Raw genomic sequence first — 27,496 nt, forward strand, 5'->3', positions numbered from 1 at the left:
ATGGCCGAGTGTGGAGACGCCACATAGATCAATTACGAAAAAGAATGCAAAACGATCCAGAAACCAAACAGCCAGACCCTGACTACCAAATATTTGAACCAACAGCTAGCTCAATCCCGAGGTGATCGGAGGACTTAGCTGATTCAGAGGAAGTCCAGCGACGCCAACTGGCTCCTCCAGAGGACAGCAGGGATGACTCTGCCAATAATCCAGGGCCGGAGGGCCCAGAGGAGGAGCTGGGAGGAACAAAGTCCCTCCGACCAGCTCGACTCACTCCCAGGGAATGATTTGCGCAGGTCAGAAAGAGTTAGGAGATGCCCTGTCTATCTGCGTGACTACGTGGAAAAATAACATGCAAATTTTATGTAAATATGGCTAAATGTGTTCTGGGAGGGGAGGAGTGTAATGTATTTTGAATTTTAGGAGGGAAAATTGGGCGGGAAAATGCACGTTGCTGATTGGTTGATGCCTCAACCAAAATACTATATAAAGAGAGGGTTTTGCCTGTTGGTCTTTGCTGGGATTCACAATAAACTAAAGAGCTGTTGTCACTTGCATCGTCTCCTGCCTCTTCATTGCCCAAACCTAACACCGTCTTGACCAAATGATAGGCATAGGATGGAAAACTCAACAGGAACTTAGTTAGATTGCTCCAAGGCTGCATAAAACCTTCACAGGCCCCAGTTAGAATAGAATAGAATAGAATTTTTTATTGGCCAAGTGTGATTGGACACACAAGGAATTTGTCTTGGTGCATATGCTCTCAGTGTACATAAAAGAAAAGATACGTTCATCAAGGTACATTATGACAGGCAATATTGGACAGTGGTCTACTCTCCCCACCCCCCAAAAATACCCCAAACCAAGAGGATAGCTACATTGTGGGCTTCATCTATGAAGATGTCTACAAATTGATTCTGTGTGTGAAAGAATAATTAAATGAATGTGTGTTTTTTAAGTTTACATCTATCTGGAAACAGAAGACATCTTCTAGATGTGCTTCCCTGGTTTAGCATTCTATACAAACGAAATCTGGGGATAATCCTAAATTCAAACCGATTTGGCTGTATCACTGTCAGCCAAGCCATATGCAGCCGCTGCCCTAATTGAATTAACAGATTCAAAATATTTGGGGATGAGTTGGCATCTACTGTTACCAAAATGAGAGGAAATGGTTCAAGTTAGAGGAAAAATAGATAGGATTGCCAGCTTTAGTAAAATAGCCACATTGCTGGCCCAAAACATTTTGTTTGAGGCAAACATCAAATCCTTGCCCATAGGTCTGTTGCCTGGTGCTTAAGATCAACCAAAGTATGATGGAATGCGAGGGGAAAAATACTGCATTTCTCTTCCTGAAATAAAGGCACAACAAAAATAAATCAAACATTAATGATACCTGATCTTTTCGTAACATCCCGAAATAGCCATCTGAGAGGATTCTGCCTATTGTTGGAGATGCTGAGCAAAAATTTTATAAATAAGATGCTTCCCCACTGGAAGTAACCAAGTTGCAACTTTTATCACAACAGATTTTTGAGAAGTTACAATCTCAAATCCCGTAATTATACCGGAATTAAGATAGCCTAACTTCAGTGGTGCATACTGTAGTTAGTAACTACATTGTTGCAACATATTATATTTAGAGCTTTATTGAAAATTATCTAAAAGCTGCAAGTGAAGCTCAAGTGTGCAGCAGTGCAGGCAAATGAAACTGTGTAATGTGGATCCTAAAAGGATTGCATAGATAATTTTTACATGTTGACATCAAACTATGCCACACGAACAGCTGGGAAAGGCTCTGTTCATGATCCCACAGGTTGCCTCAGGTCACAGTAAAGGGCCGGAACAGAGGTGGGTTTCAGCAGGTTCTGACCAGTTCTGGAGAACCGGTAGAGAACATTTTGAGTAGTTCGGAGAACCGGTAGGAAAAATTCTGACTGGCCCCGCCCCCATCTATTCTCTGCCTCTTGAGTCCCAGCTGATTGGGAGGAAATGGGGATTTTGCAGTATCCTTCCCCTGGATTGGGGTGGGAATGGAGATTTTACAGTATCCTTCCCATGCCACATCCACCAAGCCACGCCCAAGCCATACCACACCCAGCAAGCCACACCCACAGAACCAATAGTAAACAATTTTGAAACCCACCACTGGGCTGGAAGTTGGCTTTCTCAGTGACAGTAACCCACCAATACAATTGTCTAATTTGAAGTCAGGAAGGGATTCTTGAGGGAAGAGGAACCCTTCTTGAAGGAGAGCTGTTTGCCTGTCACCTTGCCTTCTTTTTAGTCAACAACTGAAGACACATCTGCTACTTCCAGGATAACAATGACTTCTGGACTAAAAGTTTCAGAATATTTTTTAGACTGCCTGTTATGTTATTGTTCTGTCTTCAAATGAATTATGTTTTAATGTGCGCATATATTATGTTAAGGTCTGTTAATTTTTTCAGTGATGGTTTTATCTAAGCACAGTTTTTATTAATCCTTTGTAAATTGCATTGGCTCCTCCAGAGGAACAGGGATATGCTGAAGAAATAATATGCTTGTGGTGATCCATATTTCTCAGAAGTTTTCTTTTGCTTTGCTTCATTTTGCCAGCTCAAATTATGGGCTCAGTTCCTCCATTTCTCTTAAATATGCTTTCATGCAGAGAGCATTAGCTTAGATAATGGGCTACGTAAATATCAGAATAAATATGAATGAACTATGAATTCATTATCAACACCAATAATAAATGAGATACTGTTTTTCCACTTAAGTAATAAGAATGTTAAGAATACAAAGAACAAGGCAATACCAAAACAAAACTTAATGAATTAATTGTTGCATTAAAAACATACATATAGTTAAGTAGATTTTCCCCATACAGCTCCTACTAATTCACGAAAGGGCAGAGATAGTCAATAGCTGGGAAGGTTTCCCAGCTCCTTCTAGCATTAATTTGTTACTGGAAAACGTTATTGTTTTTGTTATTGGAAATGTTAGGAACTTTCAAAGGTCATGTGTCAAAATAAGTAAGGAAGTGTTTAAGAATAAAATGACATCCAGTTTGAACTTGTAATGTAATTTATATACTAAATAGTATATTTAGTACTAGCACTTAGACTTATATACTGCTTCATAGTGGGTCCCAACTTTTACAACTTGTAAAACTGTAAAAGTTTTACAAACTGTATACAAAATTCCTATCAATAAACAAACAGAAATCACTCCATTGGTTGCCATGAAAAGGAGTAACTCAATAATTGTAAACTGACCATTGAGAGTACATGGATTTTTGTTTACTGGATAGATTTTTCTGCCTATAAACCTGAAATACTCTCAGGATGCTGAGCACATATCCAGGGTACTATTGGTATTAAAATATATGCATGCATGGTAAGTTCTCCCAAGAGCGGCTAAAACTCCACCTGTAGGCAAAATGCGAATCAGAACATCTTTTAATTCCTTTCTTTCCCACATTATCCCTTATGTTTTAGAGATAGCTTGGTAAGAGTTTTTTAAGAGTGCTTTAATTTCATTTTCACGCTACAAGAAGTTCTTGCTTGCCCACCGTCTCATTTAACAAACCCTTCAAAGTTACAACCGACCTTAAAATGTAACCTTATTACTCCTCCTCCTCATACTTAAAACCTTTGCAGCATCCCTGTAGTCATATGAGAGATAATCAGGTGTTTTGCAGCAGGTTGGCAATTATGACTGTTGCAGTGTCCTGCAATCATGCTTGCATGCTTCACAGCTGATAAGCAGAGCCAATGGAAAAATCGGTAGTAAAATTGCATATTGTGACCATGCAATGTCTCGCTTAATGACTGCAGATGATTTGCTTAATGGCTGCAGTGGGACTGTGTTCATAAGCTCATTGTGGTCCTGTGCTGTCTTGCTTAATGATCATATCGCTAGCAATGGAGTTGCTTGTCCCAATCATGGTCACTAAGCAAGGAGTACCTATCTTGCGAGAACAAAGTACTGGTTATCTGAATGACTTAAGTAGCTGGCCTGTCTAATTCAGCGCCTCAGGGATCTCTCCTGTCCAGTTATCCATGATGACACATGTGTGTGTATCTCCCTCCCTCTCTCTGCCTCTCTCTGTCGTTCTCTCTTTTTCAATAGCACATGTTGACAAGCCTTCTTTATTCACTTTCCTTATTCAATTTGCTGTAATCATGTTATGTGAAAGGCAACTGAGATTAGATATAGCTCAGATATATACATCAAAACTATGGCTTACATGAAGAAAGTGGACAGGGAAAAATTTTTCTCTTAACTTCAAAAAAATAAGAGCAGGGATCAGTCAACAAAGCTGGGACGAGGATTTAGAGTATAAGAACGTATTTCCTTACACATCATTAACCTCCCAGAATTCATAACCACAACTGCAGTAAATTTGAATGGCAACTAGTCACGTAGGAAGCATGGGATTTGGGTGACATTTAGATAAATTTATGGAGATAGCATTTCTCAGGAGCTATAAATCTTGAAAAGCTAATGTTGCTCCAAGGTTGAGAACAACTTGGCCCCAAATACCAACTGGAGGGGAGCAATGTTGGAAGAGGGATTTATCTCCATTTTCTATATTTGAATACCCTAGAGGCATTTTCTTAAGTTATTGTAAAAAAACAAATGTTTGTCTTGAGCAACTAGGCATTTGTATATTCTTGTGTTATTTTCGCTTAAGAGCATAACGTATCAATTGGATGAAAGTGAATAATTCAACGAACGCTATGAAATAATCAAAAAACTTGGTACCACTGGCTCTTTGCTTCACATCTCCTCTGCTCTGGGCCACCCAGAGAAAAGATCTACTTTTAAACAGAAATCTTCAACACTTACCTGGAGCATAAAATGCCTGTCTGAAGCATCCTCTAATTTCAAGTCCTGGTTTTTTAGATGAGCTTTCAGCTGGGTCAAAAATTCGTTCTGCCTGTTGATATCTGTTGCCAAGATCAGGGAACCAAGCTGTTGTTCAATGTCATGACTACAGGGCAATGCAAAATACAAGAAGCTGTTATTAACAAATGTCATTTCCTCCATTTTGTATTGTTAGGGTAATGCCTCCTTTTATTAAGTGGCCACCAGAAGGGCTGCTGGGAGGAACAACACCATCAAAATGGTGGGCATAATTGGAGTGATCCAAGCTCTGCTTATTTTTGCATATATGTGAGGCATGAGATACATCTTTAAAAAGGGTGAGGCTTCAATTGCCTAGCTGCGCCCACCATTTTGATGCCATTGACCCTTCTTATGTACCTCCCTGAGGAACTCCATTTCATCTGGTTTAGGATTGGGGCTGTGCAATGAAAGGATGCTTCAGAAACTGAATGAAGCAGCTTCCCTGCAGCTCATTAAAACAGCTACATCTTTCTCCACAATCACACAGCCCTATTTCTCATAGCGCTGATATAAATCTCACCAGAGTCCTCCTATAGGTTCTCTCAGTTTGAATGAGGTAGCAAGCACTCTGGAGGGATGCTAAACAGTATTCCACATATGTGTCCTAACTATGTGCTGGCAGTCCATGAGAATTCACTATTTTTGCTACACAGAGATTTTGAATGTGGAGAAGGAAAAAGGTTTAAGATTGGTATAGGGATTGCCCATGTTGTGGTCCGTCAGCAGCCTACAGAGCTGGCAACAGAGACAGACAGCGATGAGGCTGAGGTGAGGCCAGGGTCATCAGGAAGTGAGGTGCGGACTCCAGAGATTCCAGAGACTGATAGTAGTGAGGCAGAGGAACAGGAGGAGCCTGTTCCTAATGCATGCATGAGAAGAGCTGCCAGAAGGCAAGAGCAGCTCAAGCAGAGAGGACAACTCGGGAGTAGGGCCAAGAGATGATTGGCCCCTCCCATAAGGCTTAAAACAGACCAGCACAAGTGTTTCAGATTTGCCAGAAAACAACGTTGTAGCTGTGTCTTCTGCTCCGTCTTCTGCTTCGTGTATGTCTTTGTTTTTGTGGCTTTTGGACGTTTATCAGGAAGGGCCTTTGACAGTTTGCCTAATTGGACTAAGGTTTGCGAGATAACTGAGGAATTTGTGTTGGGAAGCATTTGTTTTATTTTGAACTGAACGATGCTGTGAATGAAATAATTCCTGGCTGTTCGAATAAAGTTTGTTTTTCCATGGACTAAGTTTATTACTACCTACTTGGGTCTGGGTCACAACAGCCCAGAACAACTGAGTAATGCCATCAAATCGGGCAATTTCCAAGCTGTAATTTAATTCCCCCCCCCCCAGGCAAATGTGATTGGGAAGCACACGTGTATGCACACAGATCCACATCCACATGGATCACACAGGGATTACACACCATACTATATTCACAAATGTGGATCTTTTCAAAAGTTTTGAATCTGGTGCTTTTATAGTGTTCTAAGGCAAATGAATAGATAGGTAGATGAATAAATGGATGGACTCACAAATCAGTCCAGGCAAAACCCAAACAAACTCACCATTCATTTGCACACCTGTTCATCCTATAAAGTGCACTGTAAAAACATTGCATTCAAAAAAATTCTGGAAATCCACATGAGATCAGCTCATTTCCCAGAATCCGGTGCTCACCTCTCTTCTTTCGGCAGATGTGCAAGGAGCCTTGATTCTCGAAGCATGCCTATTGTAGATCTCCAGTGATGGTTTTCTAATACAGAGACATTCTGGAGAAGGGAGGGGAAAAAATTAAAAAGCACACCACACTGGAATGGGATGCAATATTAATAAAAAGAATAGGTGTATTTTAAAAAAGGACAAAGTGTGAATTTCATTCGGTGTTGAGTAAGGCAGTGAGGTTTCCTAACAGTAGCCTTGCCTTTATTCACAGGACAGTGATGTTTCTCGTCCTTTTTCTTTACTTCTCCCTAGAAGCCCTGACATTTCAAAGACTTTGCAGCCAGGCCTTAGATCATCCCAGCTGTATGCCTAACATTTGGCTGTGCCTTGTCAAAACTGATAGAGAAAGATGAGCTTGTCACAAGCTAATCTCATCATCATTCTGTACTAGCCTTGGTACTTGTGGCCCTGTCTGTTCCTTTATCTTTGAGTACAAGGACTGTCTAAATTGTTACATAGCTGACATCTCAGAGAAGGGAAGGAAAAATGGGGGTGGAGGAGAAGACCTCAAGCTTTTAAAAAAGGGTATGCAGCTCTCCTCTCATTTCTGTAATGAACTAATTATAAAACTGGGATTCTGTTATAACCCATTCACACCTATTGACTGAGTTCCTTGGATGTATTTTACAACTGAAAGGCAAGTAAATTCCATCAGTGTCATATGCCAAGGTAGGAGGGCCAACTAGGCTTGTGGGTATTCAAATTCCAATCCCAACCATTGAGATCCCTCAGTAAGTTTGGCAGACATTATCTCATCGTTCAAGCCTACTTCATGAATTGTTGTGAAGACAAACATGTATTTATGGGGAAGGAGAGAGAAATGCTTGGAGAAAATATTGCCTAGGAATTCAATAAGTAAATGTGTTACTAAATTATGGACAACAGAGATTTATGTCTGGCAAGTTTATATGCCAGCCAGATAACACGTGTTGGATCCAGAGGCCATTTGGGTGGGGAACTGTTAAAAAACTATTAAATCATAAATAATGATCTGTGCTACTATAATTCTTTATCCAAGGGTTATAAATTTATAAAGCTAACACTGCTTACTGAATGCAACCATTGACACCATTTATTAAAGAACACTATGGAAGACTTAAATATATATCTTAAGTCTTAAATATATATTCAGTTATAACATTTTTCTTGGAAGAGAATTCATGTAATCGTTGGCACCGTTTCCAAATTATTTTTCTTCCTGATTTTGGGCTATACATTTGAAATCGATGCTGTCTGCCTCTAAATTTAATTTCTCTAAATTTTGAACAGAAAGTGTGACTTTTGAAACTCAAAATTAACTATAACGCTAAGCAATTGTGTGCCATTTTTCTTAGTTCATAGTACATAGCAAAGGGAGTACCTATTCTTCAAGCCTATCTTTACAGCTATTAACTTTTTTTTAATGAGGCACAATCTGCCTCCTTGTCATATTCTGCACTTTTTTCACATCACTGTAGAATTATAAAGCTACTGTTTCACCTCATAAAAGTAGGAATAAAAGTAGAATTTTGAAAAGTTCTGTTTCCTATAAATACTGTCCATATATATGGGGAGTAAATGAGTTCTGTGAATCGTTTCTGTAGGCAGGAATGACTGCTTCCCACATGTCACTGTCTACTGTATATCTTGAAAATAGTTCTGGAATAACTGAAAGGTTGAGGTGACCATGGTAAAATGAAGTGCCTGGAAACCTTTAATACTGTAAAATCATAACAAAGGTGATTTGGGGGGAAAAAGCAACCATTTATACCAACAGATATTCCCACCTGATATAAACCAGCAAGATGATGTTTAGTTTTTATCAAAAATGGCTGGTTGACTCCTGGATGGTCTACATCATGTGCTGCAGCAGCCAGTAATCCAAGCATAACATCCAGAGGGGTGAGGAAGTTAGCAAGCTGGAGCATGTAAAAAGGGTTCAGAGTTAAAGGTGATTGTATTTTTACAATATGTATTTTTACATATTACAATTACCAGACATTGTAATCTCATGCACTGGGTTAAACTTTATTCACGTTTTGTTGAATAACATTGGACCTAGTTCACACACAATGTTAAGTCATTAACATTAGTTCTTAAACCACTGGTTCCCTCATCACACTAAGCTATGGCTTGTTTCCACTCAAGTTACTATAGTTGAACAAGCCATAGTGGCCATAATTTATAAAGCACAATGGCTGAATTCACTTATTACATTAATTCAAAGCCAAGCAACTATAATGGCTCTTTGTAAACCCATTTTTCAGCAGAGCCAGGAATGTTTTTGACTTTATACCATCACTCCCTATTATTCAACTTTAGCAAAAAAAAGTGAATTGCCATTTTTCAAAGGAACTATTAAATAGTGATATGAAAGTTATATGTCAATATCTTTTTTTGGGAAAGCATGCTGCCAAAGCCTGATGGCAATATGAGTACCAATATAATTTTAGCAGGAACTTTGATGCTGCAGCTGATACAGATGTAATGGTGCACAAAATATGTGAACAATTAAAGGGTCCTGCAGAACCCATCAGAAAGATCTGGATGCAGCCATAACCATACCATCAAAGTCCTGCCCCCTTTTTGGTGCATTATACAGTACATGATGCTTCAATCACATAGTCACATTTGCCTTCCAGAGTTTTTTCTGTCTTCTTCTTCTCCCCACTTCCCTTCCTCTGGGGAACACCTCTGGGATACTAAGTTATAACCAATGCAAAGCACCACCACCACTTTTGATTTCTAAAAAAGACCAACAGCCTTCTCTGTTGCAGCCCCTACCCTCTGGAACAGCACTGCTCCCATTCTGAGATAACAGAATAACAGAGTTGGAAGGGACCTTGGAGGTTCAAACTTTTGTTCAAGCAAGAAACTCTATACCATTTCAGACAAATGATTGTCCACTTTCTTCTTAAATATCCAGTGATGGCGAACCCACAACTTCTGGAGGCAAGCCATTCCACTGGCTAATTGTTCTCACTGTCTGGAAATTTCTCCTTAGTTCTAGGTTGCTTCTCTCCTTGATTAGTTTCCATCCATTGCTTCTTGTCCTGCCTTCTGGTGCTTTGGTAAATAGGTTGACCCCCTCTTTTTTGTGGCAGCCCCTCAAATATTGGAACACTGCTATCATATCACCCCAATCCTTCTTTTCACTAGATCCAAGTGAAAAGTGCTGCAACTGTTCTTCATCTGTTTTAGCCTCCAGTCCCCTAATCGTCTTTGCTGCTCTTTTCTCCACTCTTTCTAGAGTCTCAATATCTTTTTGAAATTGTGGCAATCAAAACTGGATGCAGTATTCCAAGTGTGGTCTTACCAAGGCATTATAAAGCCATACTAATACTTCATGTGAACTTAATTCTATCCCGCTGTTAATGCATCCTAGGATTGCATTGGCTTTTTTGGTGGCTGCAGCATGCTGCTGACTCGTATTTAAGCGATTGTCCACTAGGATTCCTAAGATCTTCCTGCAGTTACTGCTATTGAGCCAGGGACCACTTATTTTATACCTGCACATTTGGTTTTTCTTGCCTAAGTGTAAAACCTTACTTTTCTCACTACTGAATTTCATTTTGTTAAGGTAGGGCTCAGTGTTCAAGTCTGTCGAGATCCTTCTGGATCTTGAACCTATCTTCTGGGGTATTGGCTAGAATAGAATAGAATTTTTAGAATAGAATAGAATTTTATTGGCCAAGTGTGATTGGACACACAAGGAATTTGTCTTGGTGCATATGCTTTCAGTGTACATAAAAGAAAAGATACGTTCATCAAGGTATAACATTTACAACACAATTGATGGTCAATATATCAATATAAATCATAAGGATTGCCAGCAACAAGTTATAGTCATACAGTCATAAGTGGAAAGAGATTGGTGATGGGAACTATGAAACAATTAATAGTAGTGCAGATTCAGTAAATAGTCTGACAGTGTTGAGGGAATTATTTGTTTAGCAGAGTGATGGCCTTCGGGAAAAAACTGTTCTTGTGTCTAGTTGTTCTGGTGTGCAGTGCTCTATAGCGTCGTTTTGAGGGTAGGAGTTGAAACAGTTTATGTCCTGGATGTGAGGGATCTGTAAATATTTTCACGGCCCTCTTCTTGATTCGTGCAGTATACAGGTCCTCAATGGAAGGCAGGTTGGTAGCAATTATTTTTCCTGCAGTTCTAATTATCCTCTGAAGTCTGTGTCTGTCTTGTTGGGTTGCAGAACCGAACCAGACAGTTATAGAGGTGCAAATGACAGACTCAATGGCTATTCCTGCCAACTTGGTGTTGTCTGCAAATCTGATGAGTTCCCTTTAAATTCTCTCATCTAAATAATTTATGAAGATATCGAAGTGTACCCTGGTGGTTCTTTCTTTCCATGTAGTTCCACTAAGGACTAGGTAAAGTCAGCAAGCACCTTCTACTTATTTGTTAAATTTGCTGCCTATCTCTCCTTGGGTGACTTACAACAGTAAAACAGAAAATAATAATAATAAAAATGTAAATATAACAATAGTAAAGCAATGAAACATAAAAAATAAGATTAAGAATAAGGTTAAGGTTAAAAATAAGGTTCCAGAAAGCTCTGAAAACCTGTTTTGGGGTTGAAGTTTATTATTTGACTAGGGACCTTGTTTTGTTTTGTTTGATTTTTGCTGCTCATAAGTTTATTTTAGTCTGGACTGCCTGATTTGAAGTTTATATGCTTTTTAAATGTTCTTTTCTACTTTTATATGCCTCCAGAGTCTATTGGAGTTGGGAGGACAATAAATTCAAATAAATAAGCAAATAAATCAGAGTCTTAGGCCAGATACAGTGTGTAACTATGGGAAACAAGCAATGCTATTTTAATTCTGGCAAATATTCTGTAAAGTTCAATTTGTCATTTTTTTGGGGGGGGAGCAGGCTAGAAACTAGCATTTTGTTTTATAATATTTATTGAAAAAAGTGCTGTATTTGTATTATGGGCACATGTACTCAGGACAGATATAAAAGAAAGGGATTGGGGGAAATTGAATAATCTGTGAAAAAATATTTTTTTCCAGAACTGTTGCAGCTTTTTTCATTTTTGTTGGGAATAAACGCAAAAAAATATTTTCCATTTTCTATTTTCCTCTTTTGTTTCCACTGGGTCTTTTCATCTAGAATCACTTTACTTCATTGACTTGTAGATTGTATTATCTTTCAGTTACCAGGGAAAAAGACTAAAGGTTGTATCTAAATTGCAAGCAGCTGTATAGGAGAAAAAGTTTTGAACGTTTCAGATATTTTATGTGACCAATGATATCTCAGGTGAAGAATGTTAGTAATTTTAAAAAGTATACTGGGGGATTCTGCTTATCTTGCTAATGGCAATGGGAAATGTCATAGAGAGTAGTATATTTAAAAATGAGAATCAATAGAGGCAAGATGCCCCCCCCCCTTTTGCAGGTCTTCTCTGTTAATTGTTTTTTTAAAGTTTCTGCCCCAATATGTTGAACTTCAGGTAAGTAAAAAAAAAAATCAAAGAAGCGCATTTGCAGGAATGAATTCTTAAATATGTCTCTTTTCTCTTCAGCTTGTTACCGTCTTTCTCCAATAACTTGCTTTTTCAGCAAATGCGGATTGGCATTATTCATCTACTGCTTTAATGGCCCAGTATGACTGTAATATTAAACTCTGTATTATGGTCATGAACTGGCATAGATTTTAGGCTTGTAGGCTTTCCATTTGCCTTTTGTTTCTCTTGGCATTTCTGCAAAAAAGAATCTGGAAGCATCTACTTCCAACTGTAAACAAATCAGACTTCATTTATCTGAAAATCAGGAAATGCTGGTTAGTTTCAAGTTTTCAAAACACTGACAAAAGAACCCAAGATCAAACATCGGCAAGTTTTTCTGGACTGTTAACACCCTTTCTCTCAATCTACTTTGGGGACAAAGAAGATTTAGAATTGCCTAAATCCCACAAAACTTGTATCAGACCATTAACATCTCTCCAACTTGGGTGAGAACTTATCAGATTTGTTTTATGAGATCGCAGGGTTTGTTTGTTTGGCTTCCTGATGAAAGATCTTCTAACTTTTTTTACAATCTCACAAAGTGTTGGACAATTTTTCAAAACATTGATGGGCTGCGCTGTCTCTTGGAGAAGAACCTATTCTCCCCTAATGTCAGCCTTCTGGATAAGTTCTATTTTTAAGGTTGGTTTGAACGGCTGCATCCTTTTTTGTTCTGTATGTTCCATCCCTCAGGTAGAATAAGCACTGGAGATTCCATTGGTGGCTTTTACTGACCTAAGTACAATTGTGGAACACTTTTGTTTTCTCAGTAAAACGAGTTCATTGCTGTGTGGTCTATGGAAATTCTTAGCTAAGCTTGTGTGGTTACCTTGGCCTCTTTTAAGTAGCAGTGCATAGCTTGCGTGACATCAGCAGCATGGACAGCATTGTGATACGGGTTTTGGCTGTGATAATCTTCCTGCACCATGCCTAGAAACAACAGAAGAGAAGTGAACCTTTTCTTCAACCTTTGAGTATCTCAGATGCTTTTAACATGATGGGCTGACAGCTAAAACTTAAAGTGGAGCTTTTTCTAAAATCGCGACAGCTTATTATTCCTTTGGTTAAAGAGAAAATCTATACCATAGAAAAGATTTGTTTCTAAATCACTTTTTATTGCTTTTAATGAAAGCAATAAAATTCAGAAGAAAAAAATAAATACCTTAAGGGGAAAAAAGAAAGGATGACAATCTACAATGCTTTATTATTATTCAAGGCTGATTTTCTCTATGGATCGAAGTGATCCCTGATCTAAGGCTTAGCAGCACCTGTTATTCCCAAACCCAAATAGCAGTCACATTATTTACTCTTCTGAAAAAGCGGTACTGTCTATTTCAGTTAGTATGTGGGAGGACAAACTACATGGGAACTGCGTGAATTTGATTAACCCACCAGTATTTTTGTACTATCATTATTATAGCCATAGGTTGTAGTCATAATATCCTAAACAGAAACTAGGCACAATCTGACCAATCTCTTTTCTAAATTGCTCTTTGTATGTCAAGTAAAACCTCCATTATTGTAAATAGACATGTACCCTGAACTATAAGATCACACTTTTGGAGACGCGTAAGCAAACTTTCTTTCCTAATGTCCCAATGTTACTCAGACTTTTGCATAATATTCCCTTAATTTCTGTATTCACATGAATAACAGAATCACAGAGTTGGAAAGAACCTTAGAGGTCTTCAAGCCCAACCCCCTGCTCAAGCAGGAAATCCTATGCCAATTCAGGCAAATGGTTGTCCACTTTCTTCTTAAAAACTTCCAGTATTGGAGCACCCACCACCTCTGGAAGCAAGTCGTTCCACTGATTAATTGTTCTGACTGTCTAATTTCTCATTAGTTCTAGATTGGTTCACTCCTTGACTAATTTCAGCATGATTCATGATAATTTCAACAAGATTCATGTTGAATCTGAGTAAGAGATGGTGTATTTTTGGCATAAAAAGTACACCCCTCTATGTTGAGCATGCATTCACCTCCTACACTATTGTTCTGGGCTAAGTAGAGCCACCAGGAATAGCAGTATGCCTGTGAGATTCCACTCACACCCCATTCTAACCCTAACTTTCAAGAGCTTCTTTCCATATTTAGGGTTCAGCTCTGAAATATACCACCGTTGGTGTATTATGGGAAGAAACCTGCATTGGTCAGACCTTCTGGGCACCAGACTTTAAGAAGGCTTCAGAGAAAATGAATCAGGAATTGGAATGGAAGTCCTGAAAGAAGAGATTAAGAAAAGTGGCACTACAAAGAAGATAGCTAAATCTTATTCTCAATCTTCATGGACCGCAGGGCAAAAATAATCGTCCTCAGTTACAGGAAGGCAGATTATAGGTAACATTAGGAAAATGTTCCTATGGGTAAAAGCAGTTTGATAGTGGTAGCAATGACTTAGGAAAGTAACGGCTATCCGTAATAGGACATGCATTATCTGGAATATCTGGGAATACCTTGATATCAAAGTAATTAGTAGACAAACAAATTTATATCCCTTATTCAATTTGATGTTGAAATGGCTCCTTTATAGTCATATAAATGAATCTAAATCTCTTTTATAGTCATATAAATGACTACAGGAAGATTGTTTTAAATGGATACATGGCAAAATCATTTCTGTAGTGAGTCAAAGAAAAGACCACACACTTCGGTTTGGATTTTACTTTTTCAGTCTAGCACTTTCAGACTTCTTAAACTATTCAGGTTTTCTAGTCCTGTAATAGTCACATTTCAGCTAGAAGATTGGCAACAAGGTTCTTTTGCTCTTTTGGCTCTTGTTAGCAACAGAAGTGAGAATTCTACCACTTTGCTGCTAAACTTTGATTGCACCAAGTAGTTGTTCAATTTCACTTTGCAGAAAAGTGATAAATAAACTTGTCGCACTAACCTGATGTTCAAGATGAATGTTTTTTATAAACTTTTTCCCACATAAGAAAAATAAAAGTAAAGGTGGGACAAATGGGACTGAGGAAAATGGCCATGAGCACAGACACAGCCTATTGGATAGCCATGAAGTCAAAATGAAGCAGGCAAAATTGTGTTGCTTCCCACCAAAATAATAAAAAAAGCAAAAAGCCAGTCAGAGTCTATGAAACTGCAGCAGTATACAAATTGGATGGCTGGACAAATGGCGATAGATAGATAGATAGATAGATAGATAGATAGATAGATAGATAGATAGATAGATAGATAGATAGATAGATAGATAGATGAGAGATGGATCAGAGAGAGAGATGATAAATAGATAGAGATCAATGATAAAGAGATAGAGAGATTGCATCTACATTGACAAGTGATGAAAGAATGTGCTTACCTAAAAATCTGTATAATGTAACCATATCTAACTGAAAATGATGAATAAGTCCATGTATATTAAAAAGGTGGCACAACAAGGTTACCAGGCTGTTTCCTGAAAGAACAAAAAGGGCATATCAGTTACTTGCATTTATTATACCATGAAGTAGGTAGAATTCAGGCTCTGTAACTCTAAAAATCTTCCCAGTAGTTTTTGATTACCTAAACAAGTAGTGGCGAAAGTTTATTGGGACAAGACAAATTCCCAGCTAGCATGGCAGCTAAAGACATTTCCAGAACATCTGGAGGGCTGATAGCAAGAGCATCCTTCTACCCACTTTCTAGCAGTACTGAGTCAACTTCAGATATGAAATAAGGGTATTTTTTTATATTTGCCACAGGGACAGATGAATATAGGTAGTCTTCAACTTACAACCACAATTGGGACCAAATTTCTGTTGTTAAGCAAGGTGGTTGTTAACTGAGTTGCTTCCAATTTTACAACCTTTTTTTTTTTTTGCTATGTTGTTAAGAGAATCACTGCAGTTATTAAATGAATATGGGTTGCCATTGACTTTACTTGTTGGAAGCTGGTTGGAAGGTCGCAAATGGAGATTATATGACCACAGGACACTGCAACCATCATAAATACATGTTGGTTGCCAAGAACCTATATTTTGATCATGTGACCATGGGGATAATACGATGGTCGTAAGAGTCGGTATCAACTCTGAAGTTGGCCTGACCGAAGTCATTTTGTCCGCTTCAGTGTTGCCTCCTGGAACTGAGAGTCAGGGAGGGGGGATTTGAGATAGAGAGATTTTTTTAGCCAAAACAAAATACTTTCTCTTTGGAATCAAGGACATTCTTACACGGAGGTGAGAGGTGGAAGGAGGTGGAATGATGCCACCTGTTTGTCAGACAGCACAGTGATTGGACCATGTGGCTGATTGTTTTGAGAAAGTGGAAAATCTTTTACTTTTAATATGGTGAAAACCATGGGAGTTTTCAGAGTCGGTTTTCACCCGATATGTGCCACTAGGATATTTCCAATAAAAGTAATCTTTGAGGAATTCAATTGCCTCGGACTTTTGCTTGCAATGGATTTATTACTTGGAACCCTGACAGTGAGGACCAGTCATAAATCACTTTTTTTCAGTGCCATTATAACATTAAACAGTTTACCAAATGAATAAATCAAGGATGACCTACATATTTTTGCGATTGGAAGAACATGTCCAGGAGTTTTCAGGGATATCCAAAAATCCTATTTTTTTCACACTGATTCTTTGCTGAAGACTGCCTATACTTCATGGACATTCCAGGTATTAACAGAGGATTCTGGGTATGTACTGTGTAGGTGGGTTGGTACCGGTTCAAACCAGTAGCGGCAGTGGTGGGAGACTCCGTCCACCGCCCAGATGTCTCTGCACATGCCCATGAGCGAACTGGTAGCGGTGGGATTTGAAACTCACTACTGCTCTGTACTAAGATGAATTTTTTGGTCTCAAGGAACCACAGACTGACAAAGCTCATTCAGCCACTGCTCATTGTACCAGAAAGATGAGCTACAGTCAGCAGGCTGCCTTTTATGCAATATATCTGTTATTATCACATTCCGTCTGAAGGGGAAAGACAGTAGGCTTCATATTGAATGAAAGCCAGAATTCACACCAAAGGCTGAGCTGCAAAAATAATCTTGTACCATTATGGTCAGAGCAATGCATTTTGAAAGTTTTTTTTTTAAAAAACTCATCCAGGATACTTTGAGCAAAAATAAGAGATAAGCATCACCCTGAATTTTATAGGACTTTTTTTTTTTGGGCAGGGATATGTACCACTTATGAAAGTGGGTGGGGGGGGGAGTGGGGAGTGGGGGGGGGGGAATTCTGGCCCCAGTCTTTCTCCTGACATTATAGCCTAAAGGCTGATTCTAATCGGCTAATTTTAAAGTTGTATCTAAAGTCACACAAATTATTAAGAAAGCCGTTGTTGGATTTTGTTTGTTTTGCTTTAAAAATAACGAACACTATCAATAGGAGCAAGATAAAATGATTGATCTGGGTGATAAAGAGAGAGGATTGAGGCCTAGCATATACTGAACCAGGAAATTAGAAGAATAAAAGTGTCAATGGCAACAAGAAACAACATGCATGCACGTGCTGTGAACTTGCACAAATCTCAACAGACTTTTGATATCAAACAGACAATTCAGGTATCTCTTTTTTCCCCTTTATCTCTTTTTTGTCCACAGTTACAGAGTTGGTATCTTTTGTACCAACAAGAGCCAAGATGTTCTGCAAAGAGTAAATTCCAGGATATAGGATAGTACCATCACAGCTGTAAAAAGCCATTTTTGCAGTGTTCTATCCTGTTTGTTTAGGCTATTTCTCTTCATGTTGCACAAGAAGAAAAGTTTTAACAAGACAAGCTTTAAGGTTGAAGGAACAACCTTGAGTGCAATCAGTTAAAACATGGAACATTACTGTTGGACACAGAGTTAACAAAATAGCATTTTGTGCTGATTCTTTGTACCTTACCATTTGTCAAGCGGTCAAACAGGAAAATGTCAAAATCCCACATTCCCACTTTGGATAACATATGCTGGAAATAGAAAGATAAAATGCAAAATAATTTGTACGTGCCAATTAAAATGTAAAGTGCTTTCTATTAAAATGAGCAGAATCCTTAAAAAGGGATGCAACAATTGCACAAAGAAAACCTCATCTAGAATTAGAACTGCCCTGGAAATCAAATCAAGTGTTATACTTGCAATATACCGGTCGGTGATTTATCCCAATTTAAGTATTTAAATATGGCAGTTGCACAGCATGAAGTTACATAGGAGTTACTCCCCCCACCCACTATTCTGAGTAGGTAGAGGAATGTAATCATGTTATGACAACATGTAAGAACTGAAGGAATTTCCCCCCTTTTTATATCTTCAGATTATTTGACAAGGTCTTGCCATTAAGAGTGCCAACTTTTCCGAAAGCTTTACACATTTTATTTAGGGAGGTTCTGGCAGGGATGAAATACTACTGGTTCGGGCTGGTCTGCTGAACCGGTAGTAAAAAAATGTAAAAAAAAAGTTCCGACGATCTGCTGAGCGACGTGTGATCATCGGAATTTTTTTTTTTTTTTTACTTTTTAAGCATTTTTTTACTACCAAGAGAAACTACCGGTAGTTTCCAGAGAAACTACCGGTTTCTCTGGAACTGGTAGTTAAAAATGCTTTAAAAAGTAAAAAAAAAAAAAAGTTCTTATGATCATATGTCGCTTAGCTGATCATCGGAACTTTTTTTTTACTTTTTTAAAGCATTTTTATACTACCTATTCGCCCAAACCTGAAGTAAAAAAATGCTTTAAAAAGGTAAAAAAAAGAGGTTCTGACGATCACAGCTGTGCCGCATGATCGTGGGAACCTCTTTTTTTTTTTTAATTTTTAAAAGCATTTTTAAACTACCGGTTTGGGCGAATAGGTAGTAAAAAAATGCTTTAAAAAGGTAAAAAAAAAAAGGTTCCCAAGATCGCGAGGCACAGCTGTGATCGTCAGAACCTTTTTTTTACTTTTTAAAGCATTTTTTACTACCTATTCGCCCGAACCAGTAGTAAAAATGCTTTTAAAAAGGTTAAAAAAAAGGTTCCCAAGATTGCGTGCCACAGCTGATTCCCCCCCTTGCTGTTCTACTTATCTTCCCAAACCTCCTTTTGGCGTGTACTGCGCATGCACACATAGTGTGCGTTTGGTGTGAACTGTGCATGTGCGTGTGCAGTGCGCGCTTGGTGCGCAGTGCACATGCGCAACCAGCAAAACCGGTAGCAAACTGGTTCAGATTTCACCACTGGGTTCTGGGGTATAAAACAAAGACTTCAAGATCGCATGGGATTGATAGGTTTTGAGATGCCTCACCCCTATTTAAGAATGAATAATGTAAATTTTAATTAACGCCTGAGCTTACTTAAAATGCCTACATTTGTGCAATGGAGAAAACAATCCACAGACATTTGAAAAGGGGGGAAGCCTGCCAGAACTGGGGAAGGAATTCTGGCTTAAAAAGTAAAACACAGCAGCAGCAGGGTTCACACATTGTCCTGACTTATAATATTGGGATCAGAATTTCCACTGCTAAGCAAGGTGGTTGCTAAATGAGTTACACTCAACTGTATAACTTTTTTTGCCATAGCGAGTCATTACAGTGGTTAAGTAAATCTTGCAGTCATTAGCCAAATGGTGATCTCCTATGACCTCTTGAGATTGTAACCATAGTAACGGCGTGCTGGTTGCGGAATGCCATGTGACTAAAGGGATGTGGCAACAGTTACAAGTGTGATGTAATTCACTTTTTTTCAGTGCCATTATAATTTCAAACAGTTGCTAAGTATTGCTTGTAAATTGCAGACTATCTATACTTGGTTTGCCATTTTGATTTATAAATCATGGTTTATACTTGAGTTCTGTTACGTAATCAAAATATATGCAACTATCAGTAACCCATACCACTTCAAACTCTGCGTGTTTTAAAATAACTCTTAAAGAGACAGATCCAAAGCTTGATCTTAAGGAGACATATATCAGCAACAATAAATTATTTGCATGCTGCACTGTATGAATCCTGACATTGTGTCTCATCAACTAATTCCTGAACCTAGCTGGGATCTACAGATAAATCCATCTAGTATTAACTGTTCTGATGGGACTAATACAAATCAATTCTGAAATGTTATGTTACATCATACAGGTGGACCATTTATGACCACAATCGAACCCACAATTTTTGTCGCTAAGCGAGGCAGTTGCTAAGTGAATTTCTCCCCATAGCATAACCTTTTCCAGCATGGTGCTCCGAGACTCCAGGCATGGGTATCACTCTTGTCCTATAGCTCTATAGACTGGTTTCTGCCACAACTGTTAAGTGAATCACTGCAGTTGTTAGAGTAAATCATGTGGTTATTAAGCTAATCTGGTGATCATATGACCCTGCAACGGAGCAACTGTCAAAAATACATGCCAGTTGCCACACACTTCAATTTTAAACACATGACCGTGGGGATACACTGCAATGGTCATAAGTGTAAAAACCACTCATAAGTCACATTTTCACTGCCATTGTAACTTCGTATGGTCCCTAAATGAATGGTTGTAAGTCGAGGACTACCTGTAATGTATCTAAACCAGTTAAAATAGATAAAGCGGCTTGGTTGAAAGGTTTTAATTCATCCTAGGACAGTTTAACTTGGATATGATGCTGCTACAGATGAAAGCTACGATTCCACACTTTTATATTTGAGAGTTCAACTAGAAAGACCTCTGAATTGACACGTACAAGACTGTACTCTACAGTATTAATATTCTTTTCTGTCAACTTCTTTAAGCTAGCGTACCTTAGAATCAATCTTTCCTATATGGCAGACGGATTAAATTAATAATATAGTTTAGGCCTGATTCAGATAATCAAATCCTAACTGTGACATCTTGGCATATCTCCGTGTTTGCAAACGTCTTTCAAGCTGCTTTTCATTCAAACATACCAGGAAGCTTCTCATTATTCCTAATTTGGTCAAATGATTAAGACACCAGGATAGAAACTGGGGGCTCTGAGTTCTAGGCATGAAAGCTAGGTGTATGACTTTGGGCCAAGGGTGAAATCTAAAAATTTTCCCTACCATGGGCATGGCTTGGTGGGTGTGGCAGGGAAGGATACTGCAAAATCTCCATTCCTACCCCACTCCAGAGGATGAATACTGCAAAATCCCCATTCCTTCCCCTCTCCTAGGGGAAGGATATTGCAAAATCTCCATTCCCACCCCACTCTGGGGCCAGCCAGAAGGTGGTATTTGCTGGTTCTCTGAACTACTCAAAATTTCTGCTGCCAGTTCTCCACAACCTGTCAGAACCTGCAGGATTTCACCCCTGCTTTGGGCCATTTAGTTTCTCTCCGCCCAGCCCACCTCGCCGGGTTTTTGTTGTGTGGAAAATAGGGGAGGGATATTAGGTATGTTTGCTGCATTGAATTATTCATGAAAATAATCAAGACAGGATAACAATCAATCAATCAAATTATGGTTAAACTAGGAATGAGACTCCAAATACAGCGTGATTATAAGAACTGAACTTGATAGAATAGATTGCTTTTTACCCTTGCTTGACCAAGGTAGTCTTCATCCAATAAGTACAGTGAGGCTTGTGGTATGATTCCACGCAATAGCCTGGATGCATGGAAGTATCTCTGAAAACTTAGTAGTCTCTTAACCTTTTTCTTCGTTCCAATTTCTCCAGAGTAAATGGTATCTATGGGGGAAAAATGAGGACAGAAGATCTTCAGTAAAGTAATAAACATCAACTTCACAAAAGCAAAATCTTGGTTTTTCTGAGTAATGTAATTATGATCTTATTTTTCCTAGTCACAAGAAATAAGATACTACCATCACATTCTATTTAAAAATGTGGTAAGTTGTTGAAACTAGGAAGAATCAAAATATCACTTGTTTATTGTTTTCTATTGCCTAAGGAGGCTAAGGCCTAGTAGACATCAGCTATTTTTCCTTTAAAAACATAAACAAATTCATGTCTATTTGAACAGCCTGTTATCTGGGCATAATCAATTTTGAGTAAAGGTACAACAATAACCATAATCATACTAATAATCTTAATAGACATATGAATATTAAACATAATATAATAATATAATTAGTGTGTCCATCTTGCAATATTTTCAATACAATTTTTATTACCTCTTTAAATTCTTTTTAAATTCTAACATCTGTTTCTGTTAGTTAACCATTGGTAAAATATATCTCATGTTAAAAAGTATTTTGTTTCTTCTTTTTCTTTTATCTTAAGTGCCAATCTATCATCTCTGCACATTCTAATATTTTTTTATTACATTTTCATCTGTGGGGACCTCATCATTTTTCCATTGTGGTGCAAACATTTTTGTAGCAAAAAATAGAAAAACATTAATGCCTCATCCTATGATGCGCAAGCTCAGGGATTAAATAAGACTTCACAGAGTTGTTAACATATAATAAACAGGGGTGCTGATTTACTTAAAATTATTTAGAATGTATATAGGGTGAAAAAAATGGTCCAGAGTTGAAAAATCACAACTGTAAATCTTCAAATGTCAAAGAAAAAAGAAACAAAAAGACATCATTTTGAAATTCTTAGCAAACTCAGAAGATGAGTCAAACTGTAGAAGACACCAGGATATGACTTTGCCTAGAGTCCAAAATGTCTATAGCCAGCCCGGGCCTAAACAGATACATGGGCAAAGAGAATTATTTAAATGTATTAGAGCTATCTGATCTGGGTTCAGAGGTGGGTTTCAGCAGGTTCTGACCAGTCCTGGAGAGCCGGTAGCAGAAATTTTGAGTAGTTCAGAGAACCGGTAGTAATAATTCTGACTGGCCCCGCCCCCATCTATTCTCTGCCTTCCAAGTCCCACCTGATTGGGAGGAAATTTTGCAGTAACCTTCCCCTGGATTGGGGAGGGAATGGAGATTTTACAGCCACGCCCACCAAGCCATGCCAGGCCCACACACAGAACCGGTAGTAAATATTTTCGAAACCCACCACTGTCTGGGTTGCCTGCTGGATGGCACAAAGGTTTCCTACATACATCCCTTTATTTTCATCTGCTGGTCATCCTGATTTTTGTACCTATTAGTCTTTATATGCATCCTCATATTTCAGTTAAGAAATAAAACAAAACATGATTGTAATACACAATATTTTGTGCCTGCATTTAACATCAAGGAAATTTTAAATTAATTTGTATTCTACCGTCTCTTTGTCCTTACTGGCAAATTCACAGTGTTTTCCTTCTACATTGTAAATCCAAAAGAGAAAAATCAACTTTATTTATCCTATTAACATATCTCTGCACAGCTTCCTTAAAACGACTGTTATATTCAAAGAGCAAAACTTGATCATTTTTTTTCCAATTCATCTCAATACAGTAACATAGAGTACCTAACACAGAGATTTCAAACTAAATCTTATTGTGTCCCTTTTTAATATTTTCGACACTCTTTATAGCACTTATGTAAGGCGTATCCATGTTAAAGGTACAGCATTTCCCATATTACATACAAATTGTCGCTTGAGAGCAAATGACAAAATTTTGCTTTATTTCAAAGAGAATATTAAAGTGCATAATCAATCTGACTTGGTTATTCAATATCCAAATGCAGAGCTATTGACGTGATTACGCTGGCCACATACAAAACATTGTCTAATTTTATTTTAGAACTAAGGCTTAAAATATTTTATAAGGTGCCCTGGGATATATTTGTTTTGAAATCTGATTTAATAATATCTTAAATTAAATAAAGAAAAACAAATATCTCCTTCAGTATCAAAACTGAACATTTTAGTCTTTCCAAAATAAAACTTACCTGGTTAATGCAAATGGAATTTTAAGGCTAAAGCCTTGGATTTCTCCAATGCTCTACTGGCTGAAGTTAATTTTTGCTTATTTAAAGTAAATATTTACTTATTTAAAAACATTTTTGTCCTGCACTCAGCTGCTGGCAGAATACCTTATATGTAGTCAAAAAAACAGCCTTAGCCTTCAGGCTTCCAATTTATAAAAGCACGTTGCATGCACGTGTGTTCTTAAACAGTGATAGTGACAGATAAGGGGAGGGGAAAAAAGCACCAATTCCAAGTGTTTTCTATGGGGTAAAAGTATCTAAGTACATTTCAACTTGAGTATATAACTTAAGCAAAGAAATACTTAAATTTACTGTTCACCTATTTTAGCAAAAACAATTCTTTACATTATTTTGATGAATAATAATCTCAAAAACAAGTGTCATTGTTTTCTTTCATTATTTGATTTGGTATCAAAATACTAGAATCAAGTCGATGAACACTCTCCCTCCTTCTCGTCTTCCTAGATGTCCTAAATGCAAGGAAGATAATTTCACAGTGAAGTTGTTCAACAAGGGAATTACTACTTCTCATCTATTTGTTAACTAACAAGCATTTATTTTTGTCTCCAATGTTCAGTCCAGCTCCAAAACGCCACTGAAAATGAGGCAACTAATAAAATTGTTGATCTGTATTTTAAAAACTGCTATTGATTTATTTATAATCATTGATAATAGAGCAGCATGGTGGGTTTGTGGTGAAGACGGTTGCTTGGATGGTTCAGAGTTCAATCTTAGATAGTGGCAGATGGTTTTTTCCTACAGCGCAAAGAAAAAATATCTGCTGCAAACTCCACTTGGCATCAGAAAGGACATCCAGCCAGTAAATGCTCAGCTCCTTCCAATTGCCCCGACTCTACTCCAAATTAAGGGAATACAAGATAATAATAATCATTTTTAATTGATTTATTTATAAAAATCTCTGTTCTGATCCCATCCTAAAAGTCTAGGGTTCTATAATGCCAATTGACCCCTGAAGAGGAATTAATATCACATTATTCATTGAAGATTCAATAGGAAAAAGGCAGAAATTAACATGATTGTATTGAAGTCTGCTTGAAAGTGAGCCATTGACTGAGGGCAGTCTTGTCAATGTGCAGCAATGCCCTGAGATACCTAATTGCATGTTAACAGCACGATATGCCTTATAGAATGCTGGAAACGTAGGTTTCATTTCATTACTGTGCTCCATAAATTGGTGAACTCCAACTGCATGGCATCCTAGCCAGCCCAGGCAATGATAAGAGATATTGGGGATTAAGGGGTCCTTGGTGCTTTCTGAGCTTGCTAGTTTTCTTGCAGACGTTTCATTACCCTAACTAAGTAACATCATCAGTGCTAGTAAGGAATGCTGTTTGCTGTCAGTTTACATTCTAATGTCTTGCCTGTCTATCTGTGTGGGTGATGGCGGTCTTAGGGATTCTTTGGTTGGGTTGTTTACTAATGGCTCTGTTGGCCAACCAAAGAATCCCTAAGACTGCCCCCACCCACACAGACAGACTGGCAAAACACCAGAATATAAACCGACAGCAAACAGCTCTCCTTACTATCCGTAGCACTGATGATGTTAGGGTAATGAAACGTTTGCAAGACAACAAGCAAGCTCAGAGAGCACCAAGGGCCCCTTTTTTCAACCCTGAGCTACAAATATTCTCCTTTATTGATATTCGGGGTGGGATGGGCCAGTCCTTGCAACTCCCAGTCCCTTCCCCCACTCCCATTTGAAGGCTAATGAGATATCCTTAATGAACTATATTATATACATTGAATTATAAACACAATAACTAAACACATAAGGAATTTTATAAGATAAGCTGTTTTACCTAGATACATTTGAAGTCATTTTTAAAAGGGTTAATACTTTATGGCTGATTGTGAAGTCAAAGAAAGGAAATGCCCTTCTTTCCCTGTTCCTGTTCCTCCTTAAGGCAAATGAACCTGTAATAATAGAATATATCTAGCTTTTTCATTTATCATCTTAATGGCTCTTTAACTTTGTTTTCTCTCTTCCTTATGGCAGTTGGAAAATATCCTGTGTTATCATCACAACACCCTTTTCCTTGGAACAGAAGGTCAGGTAACAAATTAAATAACCAATCTCATGGTTTAAAGTATATATTTCAGTTTTAGAAACTGTGGAAAATAATCAAGTGACTAATTAAATACTTGTGGAGATAATATTAAATAATATAAAGTGTTTCTAGATAAGAAAAGCTATACTCCTGATCCAAGAACATACTTTAAGTGAATAAAAAGACTGCAACAGGTGGGTACGGTTTGGTCAAAATGCTTCAACAGATTGGTATGGGGTAATGAAATAAAATGAACATTCAAATTGATTTTTGGTAATGAATTTAACAGTTTAAAATGGTGGTGGGAATTTGGAAAATGGAGGACTGTTTCTTCAAGCAGAATTCTATACCCAGGGATGGGATTCAGCCGGTTCAGACTGGTTCGGTTGAACCGGATGTTAATTTTAATCTAGTTCGCCAAACCGGTAGTTACAAGGACTGGCCCACCCCACCCCGCCCTCCCAAGAGTCTCCACGTGGCCCATTTTGGATGCCAGGTAAATGTAGGGCCTGCGAGGAGGCTCTGGGAGGGTAAAAAACAGGCCTACCAGAAGTACCGGAAGTCCTGAAACAGGCCCATTTCCAGCCTCTAGAGGGCCTCTGGACCACGGGGGAGGCTGTTTTTGCCCTCCCAAAGACTCAAGGAAAACTTCCGGAGCCTGGGGAGGGCAAAAACGGCCCCCTGCTGTGGTGCAGGAAGCCAACTAGGCCACGCCCCCATGGCCATGCCCACCCAGCAACTGGGCATAGAACCGGTTGCTAAAATTTTTCAATCCCACCCCTGTCTATACCTATAGATATTGTTCATCCTATTTCATCTTGCCAGTGCATTGCTGAATCCAAAAGTCTAGCAAAACCTTCCTCCTTCCCTCCTGGCATCTCTCTTTCCAATATCTGTAACCTATGTAAATTTTATACCAAACTGTATATGGCTTTATCAGCACTCTGGACTGGCCTGGAAAATCTACTGGCAGCCAGCTCAGTGGTCTTAAAATCAGTGTTCCTCTGCTGTAGTGAGATTGTGCCAGTGACAGTCTGGGCATTGCATTCTGTAGCAGTTGTGGCTTCCAGGTTATCTTGAAAAGAAACCACATGTGAAATTACAGTTTTCCAACCAATTGGTGATAAAAGATAGCACTGTCACTAGGACACTGCAACCAAAACTGGGCAAAGGCCCCCTACCACCCAGCCATGGCTTCCATCCACCGATGAAGAAGCAGCCATGACTCTCCCAAATTATGGACCATGTTGGGTCATCACTTGAGCCCAACTCAATAGGTAACATCTCCCAGCAATTTCATAAGAATACATTAACTTAGTTAAATTAGGATTCATAATATTGGGAAGCTGGAACATGGTACTTTAAGGTTATGTTCTAATGAGTTATTGTGTTCTCTTCACCGACGACGTCAAACTATTCAATACCACTAACAATACTTCTACTCTTCAAAATGACTTTGACTTTGTTTCCGATTGGTCTAAAACTTGGCAACTTCAAATATCAACCAGTAAATGCTCAGTCTTACATATTGGTAAAAAGAACCCTAATATCAAGTACAAGCTTGATGGACATTACCTTACT

General features: G+C 38.3%; 1 protein-coding gene across 11 annotated transcripts in view; it reads right to left on the reverse strand.

The window, feature by feature from the left end:
• Positions 1-27,496, reverse strand: part of PDE7B (phosphodiesterase 7B) — a 243,017-nt gene that overhangs the window by 16,722 nt on the left and 198,799 nt on the right. For all 11 annotated transcript variants that reach the window (XM_058171300.1, XM_058171260.1, XM_058171253.1 and 8 more), the window contains 7 exons: positions 21,548-21,699; positions 17,948-18,011; positions 15,427-15,522; positions 12,940-13,040; positions 8,373-8,504; positions 6,562-6,653; positions 4,834-4,978 (listed from right to left, as the gene is read on the reverse strand). In XM_058171300.1, the coding sequence (XP_058027283.1) occupies positions 4,834-4,978; positions 6,562-6,653; positions 8,373-8,504; positions 12,940-13,040; positions 15,427-15,522; positions 17,948-18,011; positions 21,548-21,699 (782 nt within the window). The remainder of the gene's footprint in view (positions 1-4,833; positions 4,979-6,561; positions 6,654-8,372; positions 8,505-12,939; positions 13,041-15,426; positions 15,523-17,947; positions 18,012-21,547; positions 21,700-27,496) is intronic.

Source organism: Ahaetulla prasina, chromosome 1 (genome assembly GCF_028640845.1).
Source record: "Ahaetulla prasina isolate Xishuangbanna chromosome 1, ASM2864084v1, whole genome shotgun sequence".
Taxonomy (NCBI): domain Eukaryota; kingdom Metazoa; phylum Chordata; class Lepidosauria; order Squamata; family Colubridae; genus Ahaetulla; species Ahaetulla prasina.